General features: G+C 39.2%; 1 protein-coding gene across 1 annotated transcript; it reads left to right on the forward strand.

The window, feature by feature from the left end:
- Positions 1–27,457, forward strand: CD28 (CD28 molecule). Its single transcript, XM_042949832.1, has 4 exons — positions 1–158; positions 21,102–21,458; positions 21,688–21,812; positions 27,166–27,457. Exons 1-4 carry the CDS (start codon positions 2–4, stop codon positions 27,292–27,294), a joined length of 768 nt encoding a protein of 255 aa, XP_042805766.1. The 5' UTR covers position 1; the 3' UTR covers positions 27,295–27,457.

Raw genomic sequence — 27,457 nt, forward strand, 5'->3', positions numbered from 1 at the left:
GATGACGGAGACACTCAGACTCTGGCAGGTGCATCTTCAGCTGCCCTCACACTTTGGGCTCCTCGGGGAGGAGGGGCTGGAGCCCTGGCCCACCGTTAGCACAATGATCCTCAGGCTGCTTCTGGCTCTCAACTTCTTCCCCTCAATTCAAGTAACAGGTAAAGAATTTTGATTTCTTTCCTCCTCTCAGTTTTTCTTTTGAAGTTTTCGATTGGCTTGGCTCATCTTAAATTTCAGACAACTTATGAAATGTAGTTTTTCAACTATTTGAAATGTAGTTTTGCTCTAATATGGCAACCTGTTATTTAGGAACTCATTGATTCTCAGTCTACAGTATGATATTTTAAGAAACATTCTTTGGAATTAAGTAAGATTTATTTAGCTAGTAGTTGACAATGTTTCAGGGAGCTCTAAAAATTATGCTTTGAAAAAAATTAAGACAATTACTATAAGAGGGTTGGTTCTGAAAGCTCTGGATTTAGACCACTAGGGTTCATATCACAGATCCATTTCTTACTAGCTGAGCTTAGGCTAGTATGTAAACTGTATGAGTCTCAGTTTTCATGTCTATAAAATGGGGATACTAGTAACCTCATCTCAAGGTCACTGTGGGGATAAAATGAAAAAAATCTGTGTGAAATGCTTAGCACAGTCAGTGCTTGGCTTGCAAGATGAATGTTAGTCGTAGTTCCTATGTCTACTCAAATTGAATTCAGTGTGTCAGAATGAATTCTGGCGTCATTGCAGAAGGTGGCACAATCCAAAATCCAAATGCTAATGGAGAATTAGTTTCTTTTACAATTGGCTGAAATCTGTTACCTTAGATTAAAATCCTTTAAATTCCCAATGGTGATGATGAAGATGATACACTTAGTGCTATTATAATGGAACTCCTTTTCAGATGAAGAGATCAAGGGGTAGGGATGTTAATTTGTCCGAGTATATACAGATATGAGTTGTTGGTTCAGGGTCTGAACCACCTTAATCTGACTCTTCAGCTCTTGACGATTATACTATTCTGCCTGATGTGATGTGGTTTACGATTTCATAGCTCCAGATATATCCAGGGTTAAATTATCTTTGAAAATCACAATTCCAAACAGAAAGAGCTTGTTGCTTTGGTGGGCCGGGGACGGGTATTCGAATCGTTCTCAGAATTTGAAAAATGTCCCGCTTGGCTCAGGATTTGTACTGATTAGTGAGCACATCTAAATAGGATAATTATTTTTCCTTTAAGGTATGTTGACTAGCCAGTATCTTCAATGTTCTTTCTCATTTATTTTGGTGGTGTGGAGACTGCATTATTTGATGTTGTTCTTAACATCATGTGCATGAACTCCAAAGGGTATAATTTCCCAACCTGCACAAGTGAAATAGTTACATATACACCCATCTATTCCATTGCCTTTTGTGCCAGTGAGCACATTTACAAACTGTGTGTATTTATAAAACGTGCCGATACAATGAAAGACATAAGCTGGTGATGAGCTAGGTTATGCCCTAGTATCTGGTGCCAAGCATTTAAAACTACCAAATATATTTTAAAAGAATTTAAAAAATTTCTTTTAGAAAAAGCTCTTTAAACTATTTTTAAGGGATCTTTAAAATTTATTTTTTAAAGATATTTAAAATTTCTCAATTTGTTACACAGTCAAGGATAGACAGAAAGGAAAGACAAGCCTCATTCTCACCGAAACTATTCAAGTATTTGTACACAAAATACTCTCCTGATGTGCTTTGTGGACAACCATCTGTCATCAACTCACTGAATCTCTTTTGAAGATATTTTTTTGTAAGATGCAAAGCTTTATATTTTTCCTTTAGAACATTTATTGAAAGAGGAGTAGCTAAAACTGTCATTAAGGATATACACATGTGGGACCTCTGTTTTCTACTTGGAGATATATCTGCATTTCAAATGCTAACTCACCCCCATAATGACTTTTAAGATTTGATACTGAGTGGCCGTCTAATGAAGTAGGGGTAGAAATGCTTTGAAATGCTTCTTCCAGTAAGAAAACTTATGAGAAAAAATAACTACAACATAAAAAGATGCATGATCCATTCTAATCAATGATTCAAAACCTGCCATATGCTTTTTGCCTCTCTGTATTTGCCTTCCATAAAGAAATTATAGATAAAATAATTCTCTTGTCACACTGTAACTGTCCTCCCTAGGATTGAGAGAGATTACTGGTATGTCTGTGTTGAAGGGTGTGTGTGTGTGTGTGTGTGTGTGTGTGTGTGTGTGTGTGTGTAGAACTGTTCTTTTCCACTATTTAAAAAATTTGAACTCACTGGCTCACAGCATAGCTTAAAATGTTTATTCTATGAAGGTTAAACCTAACCTGATTCTTCATGATTTTAATGACACTGTAGAAAGATCTTTACAGCTAACTTAAAAAAATATATAATTTAGGAAGCATGAGGAAACCTTAACTTAGACAAATCCTTTAAGAAAGTTACATGTTTCCTACCAGATTTGGGCAACTGTGCAGTTGAGATCTACAAATTGAGAGGATTTTGTTGGACTTTCAAATAGAGTCCAACTTAGAATTGCAGTCCTTGAAAGGGAACCAAGTTGTGGTTGATGGTAGAAGGAATGTGCATATCGTAGATGGCATTGATCATAGATTTTTCAGCCAGTATTGGTTATTTTTCACCAAGGCTAATCATCCAGCATGAAGATAAAAATCAGGAAAACACCATTTATTTTTCTATCTGAGGATTTCTTTTCATCTTTCCCCAAACCTCCACAAATAAACTGTCCAAATGTCCAGTTTGAACACAGTGGATTTCCCCAATGCTTTTGCATTTCCCTTGGCACTTCTTTTTATGAGAGAGGCATAGAAGGCAGGAGGAAGATGATTTAAAAAAAAATCATCAGTGAAGCAAGGTAATTAAAGATTTCATTTTTAGTTCAGCAAATGACCCCTCTGAGGTCGTTGTCCACAACAAGAAGTAATTGACCTCTCACAGGAAAGTGTTGCTGTGAGGCTGGGCTTAGGAAAGATAAGATAGAGAGATGAGCATTGAAAATGCTATATAATCGGCAGATTGCTGTATCTCATGACATCCACTATACTGTAGCCCGTTTTTCTGACTGTTAAAGAATCTACTGGGTGTTTTGTCATCTCAAGTAAATTTGATGGACATTTCAAATGTACAGACATTGCTTAAGAATTTATTTTACTCTACTCCCACACATACGATAGGATTATTACTTTTTATTTTTTTAAAGACAACCATCCAGACAGGACTTTTATAGCAAGGACCATAAAATCAATATCAATATATCAATACCAAGGAATAGAATGAGTCATTTTCACAGACTGATTAGAAAGAGAAATTGATCTGTGATTGTAACTCTGAAGCTCTCACATTAAAACCCTTTTTATGGATGGGAGGTGGGGATCTTGCTCTCTCTTCTTTAGACTTAGACTGTCTTCCCTTTTAATGTCTTCATTTTATTTTCCTGAGTGGAGAAATGCCACACGATTACCATTCAGCTTTTACAACATGTGGTTATTTTCCTCCAAGTAGTTCCTGTATGCAGTGTGCTGACGTTTACAAAATGAAAATTTTTATGCCACCAATATCCTAGAAGACAATTCCATTGTGGTTTATCATCTCTAAAACAATAGCTCTTTATTAACTAGTACGGGCATTGATAAGGATACACGATTGCAAACTTTCTCATCTACAAATTGGAGGGCGGGCAATCTTTCAAAGCAGTTATTTTACAGCAGGTCACTTAAAAGGATAAAACCTTTCATTTTTCCCTTTCATCTTGGTTAAAGTTTTGCTTGCCTTTTTCTTCAAGAAATTTGTTACTTATGTAACTTCATAGAGGCTGGTACTTTTCTCCTTAGTAGATGGTTTAGCTGAACTCTTGGAAAAAATGACATCTGGGTGGTTTTGTGACTAACTGAAGGGGTCTCTGGTTTTTGAAGACATGTTTAGGAATCTATGTCTCTTTTATGGTCATTTCTTGACTCTTTTGGTCTTAACATGGTGTTGTCATAAAAAAAAGAAAAAAAAAGGTACCCAGAGCTTTCAGTCTGAGAATCGTTGCATAAGAATTGGTCCGTGAAGCCGGAGAGAAGGCATTCCAGGCCCCAGGGAGAAGTGATTGCAAAGTAGGGGTCAAACTTCTTGCTTGCCACTCTCATTTTGATGATTCTGAACATTAGAAGAGAGGAACACTGAATGGAGTCAAGGGCTCGTTGGTCACTTGTTAGAGGATGTGAAAAAGAGAGTTTAGACTTCTTTGGCCTAGTATTTCAATACTCACGTCACAGGCATCTTGATTTAGTCTGTGTGTCACCATACATGTTACGTGTGTTTATATTTTCATTGCTGGATGGAAACCTGCACTGTGGTGGAGAATTTCTTAACTATGAGCTGCAACTTTATCTGTGCATCGCCATTACCGTCATCTTGTTCATTTGTCATCATCTTCATTATCTGTGGGACTTCAGCTGTCAAGGTAACTGGGTTAATGGTTCCTGATGGTGTCATAAATGTCACCCACTCATAATTCACTCTGACCTCTGATCTAATCAGGACCCCTTTTCTGCAGTATCTAAGTCAACTTTGTGGCTCATGATTCACCATGTAATGTATTGATTATAGCAGGAATTCCTGTTCACCCACTCATTCACACAAGAATCTGAATTATTGACATATCTTGCATTTTAACAGTGACATAGATTCCCTTGTTAGGAACTGAGGTGGGTGGGTCTTTTCTTTTCTTTTCTTTCTTTTTTTGTTGTTTTTATTTGCTGAGATGGTAGAGGTTGTAGTCTTCATTGTTTAATTAAGAACACTTGTCAGATGCTGAAGTGGCAGAATATCACTGTCGCTAGATCTGCAGCTTTCATGTGATGTGATGACTTTCTTTGATATTGAACACTACTAAAAAAGAGGGTACACAAGACCAGCTTTAGGAACATCGGGTCCAGGAGGGTTCCGTTTCTGATCCACAGACTCTGTCCCATAGAAACTGGGAGAGAATGGGCATGTATAAGAAGACTGTTTCCTTTCACGTTGGAGCTCCTGGGAGGACTAAAACCAGGCTGTTACTAGGTTTCTGTTCTGTAAAGTGCCTGCTTTTTCTTGTGCTTTAGCAAGACAGGTCTTCATTCATGTACTCATTCTATAGGTATTTATTAATATCTTCTATGTGCTATTCTAGGTTCTGTGACTGATATAAAAATCCAGTTTGAGTTTCAATGAAGTACAAATGAGAATTGTGAAATCTTTCTAGAATTTTTTTCTTTCAATTTAGTATCATTGAGAATAATTTTCTGTTCACAGTAATTTATTTTATGCCAAACAGTTACAAACAGAATTCTCCATGCAAGTGGTGGATTCAACCACAGATACTTAGAGATGGGCAAGAACTTGGACATCTCTCCAGCTATAGAAAAGCAAGTTGTGTTGATGGTTCCTAGATCATGCTCATAGAAAGGTGACTTTGCAACGTGTCCTGGCATTTTTGGATGATCTTAGACTGGATCCATCTCACTTATCCAATCTACTTTCTTTCATTCCCTAATATAGGATCCTCAAACCCAATATTGCAGCTTTCTTCATAGTCGCACCTACCTGAACTCTGTGTTTATGCCCTTTCTGATGCTGCATCCCTCCTGGAACTCTCTCTCTCTCTTTCCATCCATCCAAATCCTACTCATCTTTCACTTTAGAATATAGTGCAAGATTCTCCTCCTTTGAGGAAGTTCTCCTTGGGCATCCAGCCTGTGTTATGGACTTGTAAGAAGAGTCCCAATGGGAATGTAACTCAATCTAACAAATATTTAGTAAACCTCTGTTATTTTTTTAATCTCTGTTGGAGTCTGAAGGAATATAAAAAGAGGAAAAGCACTATAAAGACTTACTTAGCACACAAGAGCTGCTTGTGTAATTAACCAAGTTCTCTCTGACTTTATGATCCAGTTGAGAAGACTATACATGACAGGATATGGCAGCTGGAAACAGATAACTAACTCGGTGCAACTTCCTCATGCTGTTTGGTGCCTTAATGATTTTGCATATATTATTCTTGTAATCTGAAGTGTCCCTTACACCTCTCACCTGAAGAAGCCTTCTCTGAGACCCTAAATGGCAAAGTGAGGGACTTCTTTCCTTCTCAGGTTTCCCAAAATTGTTATTATGCATTTATACATCTTTTTATCTGTTTTTTTCCCCTAGACTGTGAGCTCTTTGCAGGAAGAATCATGTCTTATTCATCCTGATAACTTAACAACACACTGAAGTTATAACTTATTTCAGCACAGTGCTGGAAGCATTATAGGTGTTCAACAAATACCTGAAGAAGGAAATGAATGAGTTACTACTAAAATGAAGAAGCATAACATAAATCTGCTAGTAAGATTAATGCAGAATATAAGCATTTATGGAGAGGTGGGAATTGAAGTAGATATTAAAAAATAGGATTTGAATGGATGATGTTATTAATAATAATTGCTAGCTAACACTTATTTAGCACTTATAATGTGCCAGACACTGCTCTACCCGGTTTTCCCTATATTAGATCACTTATTCTTCCCTGAAATCCTTTGGAACAATTACTATGATTATCTTATCTATAAGATGGGGACACTGAAGCATGGAGCAAATAGAGTGACTTGCCTGTGCTCACACAGCTAATAAGTGAGTAAATCCAGACACTCTTGCTCCAGGCTTCATATTCTTACCAATCCCATGTTACTTCAGGAGGGAGAAGCAATACAAATAAAGAAATTAAACAAGGCATACTGTTCCGTGTTCTTGGAACAAAGGGCCAGTCTGAATGTGTGGAGGCTTGAAAAGTTAGGGTAGAATCAGGTCAAACCAAGGATTGAATACTGATAACCCAAGTTCAGACTTCATTTTCAAGGCCTTGTGAAGCAGCTGGAAAGTTTTTGGAAGCAGGATGGTCTAGAATGCCTAGAGATTAATGGTAAGGAGATCATGTTGTAACACTCTGCACTTTGCCAGGAGAAGGGGTAGACTAGAATTTGGGTAGCAAAGGTGGGAACAGAAAGAAACAACTATTCTGCAAAATGACTGAAAAGTAGAAATTCCAGGATTTAGTGCCTGAAAGAGAGGGAGGGATTAAGAATGATGCCAAGGTTTTTGGCTTAACAGGGGAATGGTGGTATCACCACCTGAGATGAAGGTGTTGCTGTGCAGCTGAGTTTGGGAGCCAAATTGTGTTTAGTTTTAGACACACTGAGTTTGAAGTAAGGGCCTGAGATGGCAGAAAAGTGTCCAGTACAAACCTGAAGCTATGGGAGTTGGGTAAGAAGAAAACATCTAGGAATCCTCATCTTTGGAGTAAAGCTGATGTCATGAGAATGGATGGCCACTAGAAAGGAGAGAGCGGGGAGCCTGGGTGGCTTGGTCGGTTAAGCGTCCGACTTCAGCTCAGGTCATGATCTCACCGTCCGTGAGTTCAAGCCCCGCATCGGGCTCTGTGCTGACAGCTCAGAGCCTGGAGCCTGCTTCCGATTCTGTGTCTCCCTCTCTCTCTGCCCCTCCCCTGTTCATGCTCTGTCTCTCTCTGTCTCAAAAATAAATAAACGTTAAAAAAAAATTAAAAATAAATAAAAAATAAAAAAAAGAAAAAGAAAGGAGAGAGTATAACTATAGAAAAGCAGAGTTGAATCTTACCTGGAAAACAGCTCTGGTTAGGAGTTGGCTAACAAAGATGACGAGCCAGTGAAGGAGACATAGAATGTGTTTGGAGAAATAAGAAAAGAATAAGGCTCGATAGAACACCACTAAAGCCAAAGGAGGAAAGAATTTCAAAAAGAGATAGTGCTTAATAGCATTAATTGTATAAGGGGAGAAGTGAATAGTGACTTGGGGAGGTATTGGTTTTGGCTCAAAGGAGGCCAGTTGGAATTTTGGAGCTTAGACAGAATGGTGGGGAAGCGAGGTAACACTTCAAAAGGTCAAGAAAAAGTGGAGGGGAACAAAATAGAGATAGTGGAAAGAGAGGAAATTGCTAGATTAGAGACAATTGGGAGCTTATATCACCTATAATGTCTACCATTTTTTCATATATGGTAGGTATGTAATAAATGTTTGCAAACTGAATGACTTCATTACGTTTGACCTGTGGAAGAAGCCAAATGCTGTTCTTGAGGGAGGGAGTGAATAAGTGAATGTGCAGTGTTGAAGGGGTGGAGGGGAAAGAAGACCATTGGGAAATAAAAGAGGAAGAGGGAGAAAAATAAAGGAGAATGGAAGCAGTTTTCTCCAGGAGATGGGGAGGGAGATTTGGGGCACAGAGGATGGGAGTATTAGAGAAAGGAGGATAAATGTCTAAGAGGAATGAGGAAGAAAAGAAGAGATTTATAGGGGCAGAGATATGTATGTTAGTATGGAGCTAGGGTAGATGGATGATTCCATGCTGGCATACCTGACATTAAAAACTTTTATTAAATATGTGTGTGTGTGTGTATATATATATATACATATATGTGTGTGTGTATATATATATATATATATATATATATATATATATACATAATTCTTTCAGAACAGACCTTGGTGTTAAACCTATATCAACAAGAGCTACTGGATAATACATACCTTGACTTTGAAGGCTTAGCCCATTTGTATTTTAAATTTGCTTGAACCTTCAAAAATGAACAATATGGCTAGACTTGGCCTCAGCTCATGCCTGAGATAAGAGGGTCACAAGGTTCAGAACAATCTTGCCCAACATCATGGGCAGAGCTCCAATTTCCAGTCAGGGAAGTTAATCTCAGAATCTCCATGTGTTTTTCAGAACAAGGATGTAGCTGCTTGCCCTTGGCTTTGTGGAGGACATGTCTGTTATTCTACAACCCCCCTCCCCCCTTATTTTCCCCAAACTTAAAAGCTAAAGTCACTGATTTCTCAAGGAAAGGGGATGTGATTAGAAGTTTTAGTCTGTTGAATTGTGACAAAACTTTTCTAGGCCCTCATTTCCTTGTCTGATATGTGAGGAGGTTGGATTTGAAGACATCTCAGGTCTATTTCTGGTTTAAAAATGCTTCTTACATGGAATAAGAAATGCTGGCTTTTATCTGCTCTCATGAGGCAACTCAGCCACCCGCCCCTTTGTGGATGCTCTAGAGAAAATACAAAGAGTTGCAGAGCAGACATCTCTGAAATTGCTTGGAGAGACTGCAAGCTAGGACATTAAGTACTAAGATGCTTAGAAATTATGGCAGGACTTGGTCTTTGCTCCCTCTCTTCCACCTTCCTGTGTAATGTTAAGGTTCAACTTAGTAATTATTTTCAAACTTCCAGGTCATGACATTTGCCTAGAAGATTGTGTATGTGCCAAGGTGGCCTTGAGGAGGCTCTTTGGAGATGTAAGATTGAATTATCATCATACTGTTTATGTAGAAAGCTGTGAAGTACTGGTTACCTACCATTTGGACTATAGGTAACTACTGTAGTAGTAGTAGTAGGTAATTACTACTAGGGTAATAAAACTGGATATTTGGGAGTGGTCTGGCAGCGTGTGTATAAGTTAAGGTGCTCTTCCTGGTTGGCCTCTTAGATTTTCCTTGTAGCATTTGGAGCTGAGAGGACAATTGAGGACTTCTGAATTGTAGGGCTGGGTCACATCACACTCATTTCCGTCACTTTGTGCTTAGGGAGCTTCAGTCCTGGAGCGCTCACACTCTGCACTCCCGGGCAGCGTCCGAATGGGGATGGATGATAGGGATGGCTACGACAGTGCAGGCAATGGCTTTCGGCAGCCTTAACATTAGCTGTTATCTTCATACAGAGGACATCCTGATGTATGTGTTTATCTCCGACTTTCTTGAGCTCTGGTCCGGCACATCTGATTCCTGGACCTTTCCTTCAGGATGCCTTACCCACCTCTCAAATCCAGTGTATCTAAAACTGAACCCTACGGCTTTTTTTTTCCAAACAAATTTCCGCTCTTCACTTACCAAATTTTGTTAACAATGCCTCCACTGCCACCCTCCCCCTCCCCACAAACTCTGTGTCGTTTCTGATTCTTGTTCACCGTCAGTGAGCACGACCAAGCACCAACTCCACGTCCGTCCGTCCTTTCCATCCCAGCCCCCTCCTCAGCTCTGGCCCTACGAGCTCACATCAGAGCTACTGCAACAGCCTCCTGATTGGTCTCTGCCTCCCCTCCACCCTCCTCCAGCTAGTGCACCCCTCACGGCAGCACTTACCACACCGTTCTCAACTCAGCTGTCTTCAATACCTCCCGTTGCCTTTCTAATAAAATCCAGGTGTCTTTTCTTGGCATTGAAACCTCTCTATGATTGCTATCAGCCATCTTTACCTATTTCCCCTTTATGTAAAAGGAATGCGCTGCTGGTCACCAATGAACCTTTATGCTAAAAGTCATTCCCTTGATCTTAGTCTGTCTAAATTTGCCCCAGACTTCATGGCCCGGCTAAAGGTCAGTCTGTCTGCACAGAAGCCTCCAGAATCATCTCATCTGGAAATAAGGCCTTTTTCACGCGACTGTCCATGACAGGGCTCCTGCACCGTACGTGGCTTTGGAGTATAGCTAATTGCGCATTTGCCTTAGGATTTCACCTAGAAGAAAGAGGCTGAGTCTTTTACATCTCCCAGGAACCTAGGACATTTTGTTCTATTACTTATTTGCTGAATAAATGCATGACTTTGTCATGGCAGAAGTCAGAATACCAAAGAACAATTTTCTGACACATTGAAATTTCTTTTCAGAAAGTACTCATTGATCGTTTTGATAATTTTTCTCTCTTCAGAATTAATGACTAGGTGCTCAGATGGGACTTTTTGCTACTGAACTATTTGACCTCTGAGTTACTTTCCGACAATTGCATGGAGCACAATAGTTTTTTAAAAGGACAAGAACAAATGTCCTCTATGCTAGAGTGTCCAGCCTGTGTATAAAAAGATGAGGGTGAAACATGAAGCTTAGATTGGTGCTGGTTAACAGCAGCTTGTTGAGTAAATTTATTAATTAGGTTTCTATTTCTATTTTTATTGCTACCTGTAATCATTGTACTTGTTTGAACTAAGGAATCTGGATTTTGTATACAAATCATCCTTTTGATACGAGTAAATATGCTTGACAGAACTGATGGTTGTACACACACAGTCTTGGGCAGGGCTGGTCCCGTGGCCGGTTTCTCTGAAAAAAGTCATTGCGTCTGTCATGGTGGCCTCCTCTTCATGATTCTCTTTCCTTCTGGTTCTGGTAGGCTTACCCTGCCCATGCCCTTTTAGACCTAAGGGTGGTCATAATTGCTGCCGTGAACCAGTTTCTAGCATTTGCCTTGTGGTTCCACACTTTTGACAACAGTCCTTTTATAAATAAGCCTTCCTCCTATTGCCCAATTTTGATCGTGCCATTTGTTTTCCGCAGGGATCCTGAATGAGACTCACTCTCTCTCTCTCTCTCTCTCTCTCTCTCTCTCTCTCTCTCTCTCTCTATATATATATATATATATACACACACATACATACATATGGCTGGCTTTGAAAATACAACATGCTTTTTCAAAGCTCTTTTTTTGGAGGAGCTTTCCTTAGATCTTTATTCCTTGGGAAAATGGGGAAACTTTCAAGACAACAGTCATTAGAAAACTAGATGGAACAACCACAACGTGATTTTGAAAATGTAATGTGTATTTTTGTTTTCATTTTAACATGAATTTCAGAGAGTCTGGAGCCATTCAAGGTATGCTAGGTCATTCCTAGCTTTGTTTTTAGCTCAAAGAAGATGGCAAAATTCTGACAAGTGTTTTGTAGTCCTCTTTCTCACATTTGTATGAGGCAAAGCCACCAGACAGAGGAAAGAGCCACTTTCCTCCCAGAAAGCACAGTTTGTCTTACAGTTCCCTGAGCAAACACTGGATTGGCCTGTGAGCAAGCCTGCCCTTAATGGAGCCTAAAGTGGAGCAAGTGGTCAGATGGCCACGTGTTAAAGAGTATCCTAGGCCTGAAGAGGAAATATACTCAGAGGAAAGTTACAGTAACTTCACCAGCTCTGTGGTCGGGAGGGAGGTGCCATACCCCAAGGAAATCAGCGTCACCTTCATACTGCGTTCGCAAACACCACAGAGCAAGATAGTTGAAAATAGAAAGCTTTAATTTTCTTGGGTTCCTGCCTGACACGTTAAATTCTGTTCAGTCAGAATTTTAAAAAAGGAAACGACGTGATTAGGATCTTACGATCTGATTTTTAAGCTGCAAAAAAAAAAAAAAAAAAACAAAAAAAAAAAAGCCTCTGATTGTGATGTGCAGAGATGGAATCCAATAAAGTTCTTGAGAGGTTCTGAAAGAAAATCACATTGCCAATTAAAGATGTATTATATTTCTACCTACTGCTTCCTTAACGTCTCAATGCAAATACCAGTCTTGAGTGCTGTCTACTCTATTCTCTAGTTCACTAGCCCTAGGTGCTATTCTGTTTCTCTGTGGTGCTATGATAAGGAAAAGGAAAGATGGCATATCATAAATTAAACATGATACATATATGTAATTCACAGGTGTCCTGAAGAATTTTCCCAGTGAGGTTTGAATGAAAAGTGACTATGTTTCAACTAATGTTCATGTTCAAAGTGTTTTGTGCAAGTGCATTACAGGTAAAGAAAGTTTGAAAACACACTTTTTCTACGGGTGCCTGGGTGACTCAGTCAGTTAAGTGCCTGGCTTCAGCTCAGGTCATGATCTCACAGTCTGTGAGTTTGAGCTTCCATTAGGGCTCTGTGTTGACAGGTAAGTCTGGAGCCTGCTTTGGATTCTGTGTTTCCCTTTCTTTTTGCCCCTTCTCCACTCATGCTTTGTCTCTGTCTCTGAAAAAAGAATAAACCTTAAAAAAAAACCCAAAAAACCAAACACATTTTTTCTAAATATGACCATGAATCACCAGAAATCACGTGAATCTGCTGAATGCACAAAGTTAGTTTTCTATTCATTCATGATTTAAAGCATTATTTCTAGAAACGTAAATAAATAATCTTAGCTGTTCCACTATTTGTGTGACCTTGTTTAAAAAGTCACTTACTTTTTTCATTTTCAGTTATCTCTTCTATAAAATAAAGGGTTGGCTTGGATTATTTCCAACATTCCTTCCAGCTGAGCACTTTTTGCATGATGGTACTCCAGCAAAATGGTGGAGAAAATTGAATTTAATTTGGTTTTATCTTGATCTCACTCCATTTATTCCCCTACTCAATTGTGTTTTCCTCCCTAATTCTCACTTCTAGTACCATCCAACTATCCAGTCCTGCTTTCAGATAATCTAGGATCACTCACCGAAATTGTGTTGAAAATTTTACACAATGCAACCCAGAGGGAAAAGAACAATACATTACAAGTCATGAAGCATGAGCCACGTCCTTAAGGTCACTTGTCCTAAAACTTGGGCAACTTATTTGGCCTCTTTAACCTCAGTTTCCCTATCTATAAAATGGGCATAAAAATGGCTGTCCTATATGTTTACTTCAGAGGTTTATATGGAGTTCATATGAGATAAAATAGGAAAAAGCATTTTGTAGTCCTATGACTGTAGGCCACAATTACTAATTGAAGTCAATATATTCCCTACATGGCATTTTAGGATTCATCTTCTTTTGAAATCTAAGCATTAACTGAGCTGGTGAGAAGGGTCCTTCCAGGGTCAGGGTTCCTTCTCTGGTGCTTAGAACCACACCTTAGAGATGGTTATCCGGTTCACCTGTGCAAAGAGTTGACAGCTATTAATGTAGTAATTGACCCATTTAAAATAGGGAAAAAGGGAAAGTTTTTTGTTTTTGCTTTTGTTTTGTTTTTTTGTAACCAGTTCTCATGGAAGCACATGTAACTTCCAATTTTCCAAAAGTCAACTGTATCACAAGATTCACAGATTATCTATGGGAAATCTTTTAGTTCTCACTGCCTTGCTTATAAGGAACAGATAAGTACATTTTCGCCTCCAATCTTATTCTTCATGTTGCCTGTTGTTAAGGAGGAGTTGTGAGGGAGAGAGGTTTGAGGTTATAGCTTCCTGTCCCCACACCTTTAGCTGATTTAGCTGCTAGGAAAGGCTTTGAAAGCAAAGCACTAAATTCATCATCAAAACAACTTGTCAATTCAGTTAGAGAAATGTCAGTCAAGCGAATCTTTTGAAACCAGAAGCAAATACAATTGTTGAATTTACAGTATTTTTCTTTTAATGTAGTAGGTTTGACCTAGGTGGACCTTGCCTAAGCACTCGCAAGAAGGAAACCAAATATCCACAGGGAAAGGCTTGGTCTGCTAAGACCAAATTAACCTGAGAAGGATGTTTTTCACTCCTAGCATGAACTAAAGAGCAAAAAGGAATCAAATAAATGTTAGTATGGGGAAGCTAGATATTTCTCTAGTTTTTTTGTGAGTCTAGGTATGTTCTTAAATTTTACAATGCGTTCTTAAATTATTTGAAGTACTGTGTGGATTCCCTGAAACTCAGAGAACCGAAATACGTATCAAAGTCCAATGTCATTTGTTGTTTCCGTTATTGGTTGCTATGACTTATCCATGTTATTGCCCCACTCCCCTAGAGTAAGGGGTGTGGATTTTTACAGTGCTCCATTTTAAGAAAAAATAAGAGGAATCAGAATTAAGGCGTCTACTGTAAGTTATAATGATCACATATATTCAATATCACTTAGAGGAATTGGTTATCTTTTTCTACCACCAAAAGTGAATTTCCTTCATTGAGTGTCTCTTTAAAGCAGATGTAGATTTTGAAGTCCTATGAGATGGTTTCACACTTAGGCTTCTCTGAATGATTGACATGAACCAAGGTGGAACCAAGGGCTATCAGGATATAAATGTTGAAAACAAGAAGTTCTGTCAGCCAATCCTTAACTTGGGTTGAACCTTAAGCTAGAAACCATAGCCACATGCTCACACATATTTGGCAAACCACTTGAAGCATAGCACCTAATTTTAATATTATGTGTTGACATGGAAGACAGAGAAAAGTAAACATTGACAAATACATTGGACGTCTCTTTCATCAAATGGCCATGTAATCAATATTTTTCAAGCTTTTTCCTGACAAAGTATTGGTACAGGGAGTCACACACAAAAGGATTATTCCTTCCCTCTTGCAGTTGTTGGATGTGCCATCAACCGAGAGAATACCGAATATGTAACAGCCAGCCAAGACACTGGGATCTTGGATTGCTTTTCCCTGAGAAATTTCTCAATTTGTAGTGCTGAGGTAGAATATGTTCAGGAGATATCCCAGCAGTCTTAAACATGCTGAGGTTTGACTTTGGAGGCTCCACGATAAACAGAAGGAAAATATTATCACTATATTATGCTTTGTGAAGGAAAATCAGTTTCAGGAGAGGAAGACTACCACTTCTCCTTTGTGAAAACAGAAAACACCGAACAAAGTTCCAGGCAGTCAACTGTGTTCCCAGGAACCTTGGAGGTAACTCACATTTTCTTTGCAGTGATCTCTTAGGCTGGAAGAACGTCTTTTCATAGCCCAGATGTATAAACTTTACCTCAGTTTCTGAGCATAATGAGTGAAGAAGAGATGTAGGCAAAACAGTATTACTTACTTGGTTGGTCTGTGGGCCTGAGGACAATCATTTTTAACTCCTCCTTCTCCCTCACTCACCACATCTAAGCCAATGCTGAGTTCTGCCAATTTTTTTTTAACTGTTCCATCTTTATTAGAAAAGAAACCAGAAAAAGGGAGTGGGGCAAGCCCAACCCTAAATGACCCCTCCACTATGACACAGGCAAAGCCCAGCTCATCCGGGCATCAAGGTGTGGACATGGCCACCTAAACTGGGCGTGGACATGGTTATACAAAGTCAACGTCTCATAGAAAAGGTTGAGTTCTGCCAATTTTAACTTGTAAATATTTCTTGAGTTCATCCACTTCTTTGTAATTGTAGTTCAGGCCCTTATCACCTCTTGCCTAGACTACTATGATTGTATCCTAATGGTCTCCATGTTTTCTTACTTATGCCCTTCAAATTTACCTTCCATTAATTTTTTTTATTTATTTTTGAGACAGAGAGAGACAGAGCATGAACGGGGGAGGGTCAGAGAGAGAGGGAGACACAGAATCCGAAACAGGCTCCAGGCTCTGAGTGGTCAGCACAGAGCCCCACGCGGGGCTCGAACTCACGGACCACGAGATCGTGATCTGAGCCGAAGTCGGCCGCTTAACCGACTGAGCCACCCAGGCGCCCCTCCATATTTTTTATAAAATGAAATCACCTTTCTGCTTACAATGCTTCAATAGGTCCTCGTCACCTGCAAGAGAGAGCCCAAGCTATGAACTCTACTTGTTTGCCAATCTTGTCTTTTATAAGTCATGGTCCAGCAAAATTGAGGTAGCTATAATTCTCTACCTCTGTCATACTCTTTCTCACCTCCTTATCTCCTCTGCCTAGACTCTTCTTTTTCTCTCTTTGTCTTATATTCCCTGCAGTCCACTACTTCATGCCCCATGTCCTACCACACAGTCTCCTACTTCACCCCATCCCTGACACAAAGGCTCATCTTAGCTAGGCTTTTACTTAATAAATTTGTTGAATAAGTGTATGCATACGTCAACACTTAGGTCAGCACTCACTTTCAGAAATCCTGAGCTGGTTGTCCAGTCACACCTAGAAACACTGTGCAGATCACTGTGCCAGTATTTTAAAAGTAGCCGTTTGTTTACGTATCTTTCTTTCCCATCAGGCTGTAAGCTGCCCAAGGATAGAAACTGCGCCCTATTCATCTTTGGGAAATGAAATTTTCTCTTCTGTGTGCATCTTGGGAAGGTGTCATATTCTGAGTTACACAAGAATATTAAGCAAACTACTGGAGTATAAATGCTAGAGCTTCTCTTCCTTCTTCCGTCTCCCTTCCTCTCTCACTGTGGGTGCTGGGAGAAGGAAGCCAAAGTGGCTAACCTTCCAGGCTTTCTCTCTAGATTTTCTTGGTTTATCTGCTTATTCTCCCTTTTATTACCTTGGCAAAGAAGTCCTGTTGTCATCTTTTTCCTTATAGCAGCTCTTGAAGGCAGAGCAGGAAGAATTTGACTGTCTCTTAAAACAGAATCCAAATAATTAGTAAGAGAAACAACCCCTGGAGGGCTCAGTAAGCGGAAATACCAATAGCTAACCTGTACTCCTTGAAAAGGAGGGGAGATGCTGGCATTTCTTGCTGGGTTTGGTTCTTCTGGTCAGAAATGATTCTTTCTAGGTAAGCAAAGTATAAAACCAAACAAAATAAAACAAAACAAAACACAAGTTGCATTTCCCTATCATAACAGGTTGAACTTTTTGATTCCTTACATGTGCTTTTCAGTGCTTTTAGGGAGTGTTTGAATGAATCATAAATGAAGCTCAGTTGTTGAGACACACATTTTGAATAAGGATTTAGTGAGATGGTAATCAGACCTAGCTGCTGATAACAATGATACAGTCAGATTACCATCTTTCACTTATTGATTATTTAATGAGATCCTATTATTCACATGGTACCATACAAAGAAACATAAAAGGTTGTCCTTGCTCAAAGAAGACATGGAAACTAGAAGTCTAGACGAAATACACACAAGTCAAAAGCTTGAAGCATATGAAACAGGAGGTGCTCAAAATGTAGAACCTGACCAAGTGATACAGATAGTAATTGTTTTGAGACCTGAGAAGGGAGATATTCTAGGCCATGAAATTAGTTAACAAAGTATGGAGAGAGTAATGCTCACACAGTACGTTGCTGAGATGTTGACTTAAATAGTCTGGCTAATGGAGGCTTGGGTTTGAGGAAATGAGGTTGGAAAAGCCCGTGGAGGCCTATGAGTTGAGGATAAGAAATGAGTTTTCAACTGTAAGGTTCTGTAACCACTGAAAATTAGAATCTCCTGAGAAACTGAAAGTACTGATGTTTGGATCCTGTACACAGAGATTCTGATTGAACAGGCCTGGGAATCAAGGGTTTTTAAATTTTCAGGTGATTCTAATATGCTGTCAGCTCAAGAAATCTGTTACACGATAGTGATTTTCAGCCCTAACTAAATATTAGAATCAAAGGGGGGAATTTTTGTGGCAATACTAAAGATGATCCATAGAATGGGAAAAATATTTGCAAATCACATATCTGATAAGGAACTTGCATCAAAAATATGTAAAGAACTCTGATGATTCAACAATAAAAAGGCAACCCAGTTAAGTAGGCAAATAATCTGAATAAACATTTCTCTAAAAAGGATATACAAATGCTAATAAGCACGTAAAAATGCTCAACGTCATAGTCATTTGAGAAATGCATATCAAACCACAATAAGATATGGTTTCATATCCACTAGAATGGCTATAATAAAAAAGATGAACAATAACAAATGTTGGCAAGAATGTGGAGAAATCAGAGCCCTCATACACTGCTGGTAGATAATGTAAAATACTGCAGTTGCTTTGGAAAATATTTTGTCAGTTCCTCATAAAGTTAAACAGAGTTAAACCATATGACCTAGCAATTCCCCTCCTAGTATACACCCAAGAGAACTGAAAACATGTCCACACAAAAATGTGCACACGAACATTCATAGCAGCATTATTCATAATAACAAAGAAGTGAAAGCAAATGATGAATAGAAAAAAATTTGGTATATCCATACAGCAGGATATTATTTGGCCATGAAAAGGAATAAAGTTCTGATACATTTTACAGCATAGATGAACCTTGAAAACATTATGCTAAATGAAAGAAGCCAGACAAAAAAGGCCACATATTGTATGATTCCATATATGTGAAATGCTCAGAATAAGCACATCCATGGAGATCGAAAACAGTTTAGTGATTGCCAGGGGCTAGAGGGAAGGAAGAATGGAGAGTCATTGCTAATGAGCATGGGATTTCTTTTTTGGGGTAAGAAAAATACAATATTCTGGAATCAGATTGTGGCAATCCATTCATAATTTGTGAGTATAGTAAAAAAAAACCACTGCCAAAGGGAAAGGAGGTGGGGGTGGTGGGCAAAATGGGTGAAAGGGACTGGGAGATATGGCTTCCAACTGTGGAATGAGTAAGTCATGGGAATAAATGGTACAGCACAGGGAATACAGTCAATGATATTTTAATATGGTTGTATGGTGACAAGATAATAGCTACACTTGTAGTGAGCATAGCATAAAGTATAAACTCGTTGAATCACTATGTTGTATAACTGAAACTAATGTAACGTTGTGTGTCAACTATAAACAAAGAAAACAAAATGAAACACAACCACTGAATTGTATACATTATATACTTTATTATAAAGTATAATTATAATATACTTTATAAGTATAATTGTATACTTTTTTTTTATAAAAAAAAGAGTGGCTTTATGGTACATGACTTGTATCCCAATAAGTTGTTTTAAAAAATGAAAATAGATGATACAAATCCCTTCTCCCATCCAGCATAGACAAATTTCATCAGAATTTCTGGAAATGGGACCTGGATAGGTTTTTGTTTTTGTTTTTTAAGTTCTTGGTGTACAACTAGTGGTTAGAACTATATAGGTGATGAAAAGCTTTTAGTGATTTAGTTCTATGCATCTTCCTTCTTCCCAAAGCAAAAACAAAACACCTGAGCACTTGAATTCAAATCCAGGCTAAATTGTAGGTTTTATTTTAATAGATTTTTATTCTATTTGGCTCTTCAGTATGGGTGTGTGGGATGTTGCTTCAAATAACCTTAAAAAATATTTTTTAATGTTTGTTTATTTTTGAGAGAGAGAACGAGCATGAACAGCAGAGGGGCAGAGAGAGAGAGAGGGAAACACAGAATCCAAAGCAGGCTTCAGGTTCTGGGCTATCAGCACAGACCCTGATGTCAGCCTTGAACTCATGGACCATGAGATCATGACCTGAGCCAAAGTCGGACATTTAACCAACTGAGCCACCCAGGCACCCCTAACATTTTTTTTTAAAGAAAATGAAAATAGGTAGACAATTATTAGCATACCCCAAAATAATGGCAAAAATGTTTGGTTCTTATTAAAGTTTGAGTCAGAGACACAAAGCAATTCATTGTTTTAGAATAATGGAAAATTTAGAGAACTTTGCAAAGTTGATTCTTAATGCTTAAGTGGTCTATTTCTCAGGTTATTGTAGTTTACTTGGGTTTTTTAGTCTTAGCTTTGCTCATCATCTGTTTAGTGATTTAGACAAATCATCTATTATTTCTAGCCCTTAAACAGTCATTATATATATATATATATATATATATATATATATATATATATAGTTGTGTTCCAGGCAATGGGGATATAGTGGGAAGTAAGATGGGATGGATATGCTCTCTTCTACATGTAGGTTATAACACCTAGCTTCAGGTTCTTTGCTTTAAAAGTGAAAAGATTGAACTAGATGGTCTCCATATTCTTTGATCATTTACTGGAATAGCATAAAGGTAGAAAAATGGCAAAGAGGGGGAACTCTTGTATATCTCTTCTATCTTCTGTGATTTAAGGGAACAAATATGTGAAGTTCTTGAGAAGGCTTCTCTCAGAATATGCTATGGAAGGTAAGTTAAACTCCTTGGGTTATGTTTTCTCTTACTCTTCATCCTACTTTTTCTCTTACTCTTCATCCTACTTCATCCTTCTTACTCTTCATCCCAATAAAGTCAAATGGCTCAAAAGATTTTAATTCCTTCACAAAAACCTGCATCATAACTTAAAGACAAATCTATTTGTGTATCTATGTCAGGTGTTACAAGCCATTTCTAAGTATCCCACTCTATCAGGAAAATAACAAAATTAAACATGATTAACATCTTTGGAATCTTAGTCAAGATTCAAAAATTCCAAACGCATAGCTGTGGTGCTCAATGCCAAAAGGAGGCCACATTCTGCCCTCCAAGTGAAAACATTCTCCATTGTCCCATTCTAAGAAGGATGGAAATAATATAAAAATGTAAACTTTTAAACTCTCAGTGTATTGTCTTCCAAAGAGTTCCTGCATCTGCTTCTGCCAAGAGAAAGCCTTTGCTGGAGATCTGTTTATTTTGTTCATTAATATATCTTGATTTCAGGGGGATAAAAAAGTCCTCATGACCTTGTTCTAAGCAAATGATTTTTCCTCCTTCAGAAAACAAGATTTTGGTGAAGCAGTTGCCCAGGCTTGTGGTGTACAACAATGAGGTCAACCTTAGCTGCAAGTATACTCACAACCTCTTCTCAAAGGAGTTCCGGGCATCCCTTTATAAGGGAGTAGATAGTGCTGTGGAAGTCTGCGTTGTGAACGGAAATTACTCCCATCAGCCTCAGTTCTACTCAAGTACAGGATTCGACTGTGATGGGAAATTGGGCAATGAAACAGTGACATTCTACCTCCGAAATTTGTTTGTTAACCAAACGGATATTTACTTCTGCAAAATTGAAGTCATGTATCCACCTCCTTACATAGACAATGAGAAGAGCAATGGGACCATTATCCACGTGAAAGGTAACATGCAACTCTACCAGTGCACCACTCTAAAGTAATGGTTTTCAATGGCAGTCTTGAAAACTAGGTCATGATCAGTGACTTCCCAAAGAGGAAGTCTGCACATTCTAAGCTAGTGATATTTTGCATATTTTGATTCATCTCCCATTCTTCCACAATGTTCAGAAGGAAGGAAATGTACTCAAGTGCCATTCCCATGTCGTTTAACCCACTCTATTCTATTTTTCAGAGAAACATCTTTGTCCAGCTCAGCTGTCTCCTGAATCTTCCAAGCCATTTTGGGCACTGGTGGTGGTTGGTGGAATCCTAGGTTTCTATAGCTTGCTAGCAACATTGGCCCTTTGTGCTTGCTGGGTAAGAGAAGCAGCGCTGCTTTTGTGTACCTTTTCCACTACACATGTAATCTGAACATGTTCAAGAACTGTGCCTGTATGGTTTATTCTCTGTTTAACATGTGATTGTTACTATTATTGCTATTATTTCCCTGCTAGGTTTGAGTAGGCTCTCTTTTAGCTTTCAACTGTATTGGAGATGAAAACCTAATGTGAATTCTAGTTTTTAGAAGGCATTAATTAGGTGGCCAGGCAGAATAAGAAGCTAAACGGGTACATTGCGGGTGATGGTTGGGAGTCTTAGGGCCAGGTACTTTTCTTCTCCCCATTTTGCAATATCATTATGACACGTAAAATAGCTTTAATATACATATATGTATAAGAATCTAAGCAACTTGGGAATCTAGGCAATGAAACCAATGAACAATTTTGGTTCAGGGTCAAAAATTGTGAGAAATTTGGCTACTGAAATTATGCATTCTGCATTCAAACCTAGCAAAGAAACTAGGTCTGTTTATCTGAGTCATATTTTTATCTCCTCTGAAGCAGTTGAATTTTGTGAGGCCAAGTATGGTTGCTGTCATTATGAAACTATAATGGGAGTTAGACTTTTCTGAGCTCTCAGCACTGAATTAGAGTTTACCAACTTGTGCAAATGTTCAAGTAACAAACTTGGCATATTTTTCTTTACCTTCTTCAAAATTGAAGTTTTGAACATATCTTGATGACTGTATCTACTGTTAAATTGGGACTCCCTTACCAAAGGGTCTTTCCCCTTACTCAGAAACCTCCCATTCTCATGTACATGGTGTGGGACAGAGTATCTCCTGCTTTGATTCCATGTTGTCTTTGAATTTTTTTTTATAAGTCAGATGCATGTATGAGTCATGTCTTCAATAAGAAATGTTACTCCTCAAGGACAAAGGACTATTTCTCTTGATATTCACCATCCATCTGGTATTAAGCATATTTAATGCTTAATGAGTGCTTGTCAGATTGTTGAATTGATAACCCCCATAAGGGTCTTTAAGGCATATTCCACACATTTAACTAATCTACACATGGGTCAGTGAAAACCATGACAAGTGGAATCATCCTATTTACTATAGCATTGTTATAGTGCTGGGGTGGTGGTGGTAGGTGGAGGTGAGGAGGGCATCCCGGGTTCATGGTCATGTCAATGATAGATGCAGCCTGAGATCCTTTTAAACTTCGTTGGCCTATTACCAAAGTTTGCCTCTCCATCCTTCCCATTCCCCACATGAATTGTGAGAGATTCTAAGGGCAGATGGATATTTGCTAAGCTGCCTGTTGCCTAATCTGTACCTTCTGCAGGGTAGGGAACAAAGTGGCTACTTTTTCCTGGAAATCCTTTATACTAGATATCAAGTTGATATTTACCTGTCTTGCCTTCTCTAAGTTGCCCAACCCTGAGAGCTTTTTATGTAGAGAAAATTGCCTAAATTCTTCCTCTGATGTCAGTTGAGTCCCTCATCTTTCTGGATCTTGGTGTTTTCATACAAGGTACCTTCCCACTTTTGAACCTCTGTGGTACTTGCCAATGATTTAGAATGTAGAACCTTAGTCCTTATTTTCATCCCTTAGGAATTTCAATGTCTTAATCTAAAATATAGGTGCAGAGGCTTTTTGGGTACATCTCCAAGACAGGTGCTCCCCTGTAATATGCTGACTTAGGTCAATGTAATTTACCAGCTTCCCAGGAAGTAGTTTTGAGAATTACTTTAACTTTCAGTGGTCAGAAGGGTGCTTCTCATCATTTAAAACTTATTGTAAATACACATTAGAATATCAGTTACTATTATCAGGCACTAATTCCAGGCTCAGTGACTGGGACTGCCCAGAGGAACAAAGCCTGCTTCTCCTTTTCAGTGAATTTAAACAGTTTACTTTCAAATTGGAAACATCATAGATGCTATGGGCTTTTCTTTAGTAGCACTACTTGCTTTGTCTTGATAAAACTTATTTTAGTCTTATTCTAGTTCATAGGTTCCCCGTGAATTAGGAAGAGCCAGTTGTTGGCATAATCTTATCTTCTGTGGTCTCTTGTAGTCAGGTTGTCCAATAAGAACTCTTTATTTGCATCTCAACCTAGATCTTTATACTCTCTGACCAAAAGGGTGTGAAATAAATATATGTGTATATTTTGTAGAATAATACAGCATTTTTACCTTTGGCTCATCTTTCTTGCTGCTGTTACTATCTAAGCAACCACCAACTTGCTAAGCTAGACAGGGCATTAGGGATCCCTAGAGTTCAGCCATTTCCTGGGTCCTATTCTGGGATCCTATTTTTGACTGGTCTACATTGTGCCTTGGTGTAGCTGCTGTTTTCCCGGAACTTCCTGAGTGCTTGTGATGTGCTACTGTAGGCAGTTGTAGGTTGAGTGGGTTTCTGGGAGCAGCTGCACATTCTATCTCTGTTCTTGACCTGTTGCTGACATTTGAATAAATAAAGAGCTATCCTCTGCCAGGCTGCTGCAGAACAGCACCTGTTACTGTCACTCAATCCACCATTCACTCAGCTGAATGGTAAAACCTATTCTCTTTCTTAAAGGAGCCTTTTAAAAAACATGGTCTTCTCCACTATCAATCACAATGTAGGGAATGTAGATAGTATGTGGATAGGTAGTATCTGCCTTTAAATTCAGTGTGTTCTTGAAGACTGTGTCTTTAAGCGAACTGTCTTTTGTCTTGCTGCTGTTTTGAGGAAATAAGGAGGTAAGAGTGGGAGTGGAGGAAGGGCAAGGGAAGATAGATTGTGAAGTCCCACATCTTTAGCAGACACAGAGGATTGGTGAAGGGGCAGAATAGATGACCCAGTCACACAGACACATAAGGCAAATACTCCCCACACATATAGGCATGTGCTAGATGCAGCTGGACACTACGGGTTCTGTATGGTGTTCCCAGCCATGCACGTGTCATTTCCATCCCACTTTTATGTTTATGGCTAAGTGGACTAAGTCCACTATATGATAACAGCATGAGGATAAGCATGGGAGCCAATTGAGCACATCTTTCATAGTCTTTGTGCAACCTGGAGAGCCTCAGACTCAAGACATCTTCATTATTGGGGCCAGCTATAGTTTTATTTGGGGGTCTGAAGGCAAAGGCTGTCATTGGGAGTCTGGCAAGGGAAGTCCTCAGAGCTGTAGTAAGAGCTAAAATTCTTGCCAGGGTATCATTAGCAGCCTTCCACATTTATTTGGGGGCAGACATTTCCTTGCTCTTACTCCTGCCGTGTCATAACCTTGTGCCCAAGAGAACTCTAGTCTTTCATTTATAGAAAGGATGTAGAGTCAAGATGTTTAAAGAGCAACTTCCCTCACCCACTTGGTTTCCATGGCTACTTCTCTTGAATGAATCTCCCAATTATGTCTGTTTAATGTTATGGTCTTCTTAGTTTCAGCTGGATCATTCATCCATCATTCAAATCCCAAATGACCAAAGCTGAATTTGTAACCTTCTCTTACAAATCTACTTCTCCTACTGTCTTGTCTTATATCTATGGATGGAGCAGCATCCTTCCAGGCTCCCAGGCTCAAATCATCAGTCATCTCTGGGTATGAGCAAAAAGGAAGGGACAAGCAATCCAATAATATTCATGCTAAATTTGGTCACATATTTTGTATCCATTACTTCCCTTTCACTCCATTCATTTTCATGATCAGACTCCTTCGATCATGATTTATCAGTCTTGGCACTATTGACATTTTGGGCTGGATAATTCTTTGTTGTAGGGGGCTGCCCTGTGCATCAGAGGGTATTCAGCAGCATCTCTGGCTTCTACCCACTAGGTGCCATAGCATTCTTCCTAGATGTGACAACCCAAAATATCTTCAGACATTGTCAAATGTCCCCTGGAACAGCGGATAGGGAGCTGATTGTGTCAAGAATGAGGCTTAGGTCGTCTGGTTTGGGCAACCGCTGACCGTTTCTGACCCGCTGAGATCAGAAACAATGAAAGAGGACCAGACTTTAGGGGAGGCTCTTGAGTTTCCTTTTGGACATGTTGAGTTTTAAGTGCCTTTGAGGTCTAGGTCAGAGATATAAATTTGGGTGAATAGTTGTAAATGGGGATGAGATTGCCTAGAGAGAGAGAGGAAGGAGTGAGTAGAAGTCTATGGGGAACTCACATTGAATGACTACTTAAAGAAGGATGAGCTTGCAAGGGAGGCAGGCAAGGAGTAGCCAGACAGGTAGGATGAAAACCAGGATGGTACCATCTCACAGAAGGCAAATGGAAGAGTGCTTCAAAAAGGAGAGAATAATCATTAGTGTAGAATGTGGCTGAGAATTCAAATGAGGACAACTGAAAACATGTTAGCTGTATTTGGTAATGTGGGAGTAAGTATTTTTCCAACCTTCAACACTTGCTCCTGCCCATTTGACAACGAAGGTATGAATGGTTCATGGAGGAGTGCATGGAAATAGGCCAGGGCAGAAGTCACTTGCTTACGTATTTATTCAAGTGTTCATTCCATTCACATGCAACATATCTACTTATGCACCAGGCCTAGGTGCCAAGAAATAGACATTTTTTTTTCATAATAGAGAATTCTGCATTCAGAAATCTGGGTAGCTTTCTATTTCTAGAATTTTTATGGGACTTTTATCAAATATGTAGATTTTACCATCATGTTGGTTCAGAAAAGATGCTCCTAATGCTCAGTCAAAACTTTGCTAAGATTTATGGCAAGTATGCTCTTGCTCTGGGTTTAGGATTGCCCCTACTTTCTTCCCTTACCCCTGATAGAAAGGGGAAGAAGGAGCAGAGTCTGAGGAACAGAGATGAAGGACACTATTGTCTTTACAGAAATGTATGTGCATATAAAAGAATAGGAATGTAAGTAGTTGTCTAGAACCATAACTCTCCACTAATTTGGACTCCACTGCTATGAATTTTATGATCATTTCAGAATCTAAGGTCCTCTTGGATTACCTGTGGAAAAACAGCTTGTTAACCAAATGACTAACATAAGAAGATTGCAGTGGAGAAGCTCAACCTTTTCACAGGAGGAAGGGCCTTAAAGAGTACTTACATATCAACAAAGGATACGTTAATTAGATATGCTTTTGGAATTCAGATCAAATGATTGTATTAAGAGTAACATGGGTACATTTATCTAAAATACGTTGTTTGATTCCGATTTCGCAGGTTAATTTGGAAGAGTCCAAAGTAATTAGGTTTGATTAGTCACTATCCAGGTCCAAGGCGCTCAATGAAGTCAGGTGTATTCAGCTTCATTTGACAGTCTATGTTCTGAATAGTTGCTCCCAAGTCTTAGAGCTCCTCCCATGACGTCTCTTTCTGTGCCCCTGCCCCCTTCACAGTGATGTTTCTCTTTTCTGCAGATGAAGACCAAGAGGAGTAGGATCCTTCAGAGTGACTATATGAACATGACCCCCCGGAGGCCAGGGCCCACCCGAAGGCACTACCAACCCTATGCCCCAGCACGCGACTTTGCGGCATACCGTTCCTGACATGGACGCCTATCCAGATGCAAGCCGGCTGGCAGCGCTTCACCTGCTCAACACAACTGCTCTGGATAGGAAAAAACTGCCTCGTCTTCAGCCGGCCACCAGCTCCCATTAGGGGCTCCTATTAGGCCAACGATGCCAATGTTTCTTGAATGACTAGACCAAA

This window comes from Panthera leo, chromosome C1, assembly GCF_018350215.1.
Source record: "Panthera leo isolate Ple1 chromosome C1, P.leo_Ple1_pat1.1, whole genome shotgun sequence".
In the NCBI taxonomy this organism is placed as follows: Eukaryota; Metazoa; Chordata; class Mammalia; order Carnivora; family Felidae; genus Panthera; species Panthera leo.

Bases quoted from the DNA above. Each gene is read 5' to 3' on its own strand.
- CD28 (XM_042949832.1), top strand. From the start codon at position 2: ATGACGGAGACACTCAGACTCTGGCAGGTGCATCTTCAGCTGCCCTCA. The intron at 21,459-21,687 runs GTAACATGCAAC...TCTATTTTTCAG, and splicing joins GACCATTATCCACGTGAAAG to AGAAACATCTTTGTCCAGCT. The intron at 21,813-27,165 runs GTAAGAGAAGCA...TCTTTTCTGCAG, and splicing joins TGGCCCTTTGTGCTTGCTGG to ATGAAGACCAAGAGGAGTAG.